At 33.3% G+C, this 4798-nt stretch overlaps 1 protein-coding gene across 1 annotated transcript; it reads left to right on the top strand.

Moving 5' to 3' along the window:
• Positions 1–1815: 1815 nt before the first annotated feature.
• On the top strand, positions 1816–3177 carry LOC145066088 (putative pyridoxal 5'-phosphate synthase subunit PDX1). Its single transcript, XM_079013267.1, has 2 exons — positions 1816–2443; positions 2580–3177. Exons 1-2 carry the CDS (start codon positions 1933–1935, stop codon positions 2993–2995), a joined length of 927 nt encoding a protein of 308 aa, XP_078869393.1. The 5' UTR covers positions 1816–1932; the 3' UTR covers positions 2996–3177.
• Positions 3178–4798: the final 1621 nt, after the last annotated feature.

Raw genomic sequence — 4798 nt, 5'->3', positions numbered from 1 at the left:
TTGTATATAATTTTCTACAGCCGATTATAATGGTCATATATGAACACTTTAAAAAAATTCTAAATATAAATAAAAAAGTTACCTGTATAAAATAAAATAAAAAGATAATTATCTTAATAAATCAATTTCCTATCGAATAATACACTGCCTCAAATAATCAAATCTATATGCATATGGGATAAACATATGACAATGAGTCCAAATGATAACTATCATGAAGATCAAAACATATAAAAAGTCACACACTGTAATTATTAAACTTCGAACTTGAGTCTTTTTAATTATTTCTTAAACCATTATAATTATCAAACTTCAAACTTGAGTCTCTTTAATTCTTTCGTAAACCAAAACCACCCTAAATATGACATAAATTAGTTGAACGGTTTTTATATAATACAGTATATTAGAATATAAATATATCCGAAAAATAGATGTATATTTTGTGAGATGATCTTAAATTAAAATTTAGAAAAGCAAAAATATAGTGTTAAGGTTATAAAATACAACAAATAATACACAATTTGTTTTTAAGTCATTTATTTTATTAATTGTATTAAATATGTTATTAAATATCTTTGTATGTTCTCATTGCTGTACATTTCAAACAGACATGTCATTCATATAAACTTAAATAAATTTAAACACATTCTCGTATATTGAATGTCATGATACATACAATTCAATAATAATTATGATTATGAGGTTGTAATCTATTTTAATAATATAAAAAAAAACTTAAAAGAAAATAATAATAACCTATTAAATAGAATTTAAAAATAAATAATATGAAAACCAATATCAGACTGTTATGAGAATAACATAAAATATATTATATATATTCACAATCTTACCTTAATCGTCAACATCCGCCCGCGACTGGAATTCTTAGGGGCCACGTACTGATAATTTCAGCTCTCAACTTACGATGTTAACTTATTCATTACAACCTCATAGTATTGTTTTTTGCCTTGCAGCCCCCTCATCGTTTAAGTGTTAACACAAAATGTATTAAAAGAAATTATAAAGCTAAATATCTAGGAAGTTTGAATTTATAAGAAAATTAATAAAAATATTGAATTATTAAAAATTGAAGTTAATATTTTTTTTCAAATATTTGAATTCATAATTTAAATAAATAAACGAATAAAATAATTATGTTTCAATTTAGGAAATTTAAAATTAAGAAGAACTTTGTATTAATAAAATTGATATTTATTTATTGTTATTATCATATTTATTATAATGACTACATTTAAATACTTTTAATAAAACGGAAAAATAACATAAAATGATATATAAAAAAAATTAACTCAAAATAACATTATTATGCATGACCTGTTAGACTCTATTAATGAGCTACACAACATCTTGCACAAAGAAACCGAAATTATCAAACGCAAAAGATATAAACATGTGTTATTTTCATGCATGCTCTTTTAAGTGTTGCCATTTTACATAGGTAACTTTTAAAACACTATGTCTTATAGTGAAAACTCTACTCCGTAAGCCAATAAGAAAAGAAAACTCCTGTTAAATCCCACACATGTGTTTCACTCCATATATATATAAATGGTTTTGACAATTCATATCCCATAAAAATATCGTAATTTTGCAAAACAAATAGAAAATTCGAGTTCTAATATTTTTTTTCTTTTTTTTTTTGCATTTTAACAATTTGATATAGATCAAAACATAAGTGGTCATTTTTGCCAAGTTAGAAAGTAGAATGGCTTTAAATAACAACTTCCCTAATTTCGTACTCCAGTAGATTACACAGTCACTCTCTCTCTCATCCCCAACCCCCAATATATCAGAAGCATTCAAAGCCCAAAACTCGCCACTCCTCAATCTCTCTTCTCCAACCCTCTTACAGAAACAACTGTTTCTCTTCCCAAAATCACACATATCGAAGATCAAAAGGGCAAGAAAACGATGGACGGCACCGGAGTAGTCGCAGTTTACGGCAACGGCGCGTTAACAGAGAGCAAGAAGTCCACCTTCTCCGTCAAAGTCGGCCTTGCTCAAATGCTCCGAGGCGGCGTCATCATGGACGTAGTTAACGCCGAACAAGCCCGGATAGCAGAAGAAGCCGGCGCGTGTGCCGTCATGGCGCTAGAGCGCGTGCCCGCCGACATCCGTGCACAAGGCGGCGTTGCACGGATGAGTGACCCACAACTCATCAAGGAAATCAAACAAGCCGTCACGATACCTGTCATGGCGAAGGCTCGAATTGGGCATTTCGTTGAGGCTCAGATTCTGGAAGCAATTGGAGTCGATTATGTGGATGAGAGCGAGGTGTTGACGTTGGCCGATGATATGAACCACATTAACAAGCACAATTTCAGGATTCCGTTCGTTTGTGGTTGCCGGAATCTGGGTGAGGCTTTGAGAAGGATTCGTGAAGGAGCTGCCATGATTCGTACTAAAGGCGAAGCAGGAACTGGTATGTTTTACAGATTTCGTTCTATCTTATCCTGTTAAATCCTTGATTTCATTGTTGGGTTCTAATCAGAAAGAAACATGCAGATTCAGGGGATTTGTTTAGTGAATTTATACCAATTTTTCATCGATCTTTTCAGGCAACATAATTGAGGCGGTGAGGCATGTTAGATCTGTGATGGGGGACATTAGGGTTCTGGCGAACATGGACGACGATGAGGTGTTCACTTTCGCGAAGAAAATCGCCGCCCCATATGACTTAGTGATGCAGACGAAGCAACTGGGGCGGCTTCCGGTGGTGCAGTTTGCAGCAGGAGGCGTTGCAACTCCGGCGGATGCAGCTCTGATGATGCAGTTGGGATGCGATGGCGTATTTGTTGGGTCGGGGGTGTTCAAGAGCGGCGACCCGGCTCGCCGGGCACGTGCTATTGTTCAGGCGGTGACGCATTACACCGATCCGGCGATGCTGGCGGAGGTGAGTTGTGGATTGGGTGAAGCCATGGTGGGTTTGAACCTTGATAAGAATGTTGAAAGGTATGCCAACCGGTCGGAATAAAAGGATCGCCGGCGAGGGTCTCCGGGAAGGGGTTATAGGGTTTGGTTTTATTTAGATTTGGGATTTTACTTTTTAGTAAAAGTTTTATAAGGTTTTAAGAAAGATGAAGGGATACACAACTGTGGTTGTTATAAACTATTGTATCAATTTATTATGCAATTAAGTTTGATTATCTGTTACAATTTGAGGTTGCATATTTGTTGATGATGATTCGTTTTTTTTTGTTTAACATTGGTTCTAATTCAAGTTCTTTAAGAACAACGACAAACCCATGCCAATTTCCTCGTACCATTTTTGTTAACTCAAGAGAAGCATTATTATAGCATAAGTTTCAACTTTAACTATTGATAATTCCAATTATTTGAGTCAAACTATTGCAAGGATTCAAATATTAATAGAATAATTAGGTGAAGAGTTAAAGTCTTAAAGATGAAGGGATGGTTTTTGAAATGAAAGAAATGTGAGAAATTAAGAAGTTATCTTAATTTTTAGATGAATAATTGAAGTTAAAGTAGAAAAGATTGGCAATGGGCTTAATCATTAGAGTTGGGGTTGTAGTGACACCTAAACTCATTAGATGGTTATTTAAATTAAGATTAGGTTTTAGTAAATTCATTAATCGCAAAGATCAACACTCATTAGATGGTTATTTAAAGTAAGATTAGGTTTTAGTAAATTCATTAATTGAAAAAATCAACAAAAGGCTACCGTTTAGTTCACTAGTCATGCTTAAAGAGAGAATTAAATGTGACAATTGATGACACGACACAAAACAAAATTAGGACGGAACTGAAATTTGAATTCGTGTTCGTATCGTGTTAGTGTTAAGTGTAAAAAACACGATATCGTGTTGTGTTATGTTGTGTCGTGTTAGAGAATGAAAGGAGTAGATGAAGCTGAAAATAAAGGAAAAAGAAAACTAATGTTTTGGAGTTTTTCAATAGAACGAATCGGAAAGATGCGAAATGAAGAGAAAAGACAAATTTTCCTCTTAATTTTCTTTCTAATTTGAAAATATTTGTGAAGAAAAGAATTGGATGTTAAAAATAAAACTTAAATTTTAGTTTTATTCTTTTAAATTTGAGGACACATAAAATTTTCATTTCCTTGGAACTTAGAAATACGAAAATACAATATCTTTTCATTTCACTTCTCTTTTTTTTTTTCTAAGACTCGGGAACATTACTTAAAAGGGAGAGAATGAGAAGGAAGGTTGGGAGAGGAGGAGGAGGAAAAGACTCAAGCTCTTTGTTCAGACACCATCATTATGCACGATGCACGAGGTGAATAGCTAAGGAGTTGTCACTCCTATTTAGCTTATATGATCTTAGTCATGCAAGAAAAGAGTGGAAATTAGAAAATGTTAGGGTGGTATGAGAAATCCTGAGATATTTCCCGATAACCTTCTTGGATAATTATTGGATCGGGAAGTTGATCTCTACATTTATTCGATATAAGGTATTACCCTCATTGCAAAGGCAACATCATGATCATGTGGAATTTTACACAAGATATTGCCATTTTGAATTTTTGGTGATGTTGTTTGGTTTGACTAACACGTTAACGGTTTTTATGGATCTCATGAACCTCGTTTGAAAACTTTTTTCCAACAAGTCCATGATAGTTGTTTTTAAGAACGTTCTCCTTTACTTTAAGTCCGCAGAGGAACCTGAAAAGCACTTTAGAGAAGTACTCGACTTTCTTAAGGATGAAAAGCGTTATGTCAAACATTCAACATGTGATTTTTTGGATTCATGATGTCCAATTCTTAAGGCATATTCTGAACCAAAATGGAAATTAAAG

The sequence above is a fragment of the Lactuca serriola genome, chromosome 8 (assembly GCF_051521515.1).
Source record: "Lactuca serriola cultivar US96UC23 chromosome 8, Lser_US96UC23_V15, whole genome shotgun sequence".
NCBI classification, from domain to species: domain Eukaryota; kingdom Viridiplantae; phylum Streptophyta; class Magnoliopsida; order Asterales; family Asteraceae; genus Lactuca; species Lactuca serriola.
The sequence above is the reverse complement of the archived record's forward strand: the minus strand, read 5'-3'. Positions and strand labels throughout refer to the sequence as shown.

Bases quoted from the DNA above. Each gene is read 5' to 3' on its own strand.
- LOC145066088 (XM_079013267.1), top strand. From the start codon at position 1,933: ATGGACGGCACCGGAGTAGTCGCAGTTTACGGCAACGGCGCGTTAACA. The intron at 2,444-2,579 runs GTATGTTTTACA...CGATCTTTTCAG, and splicing joins TAAAGGCGAAGCAGGAACTG to GCAACATAATTGAGGCGGTG.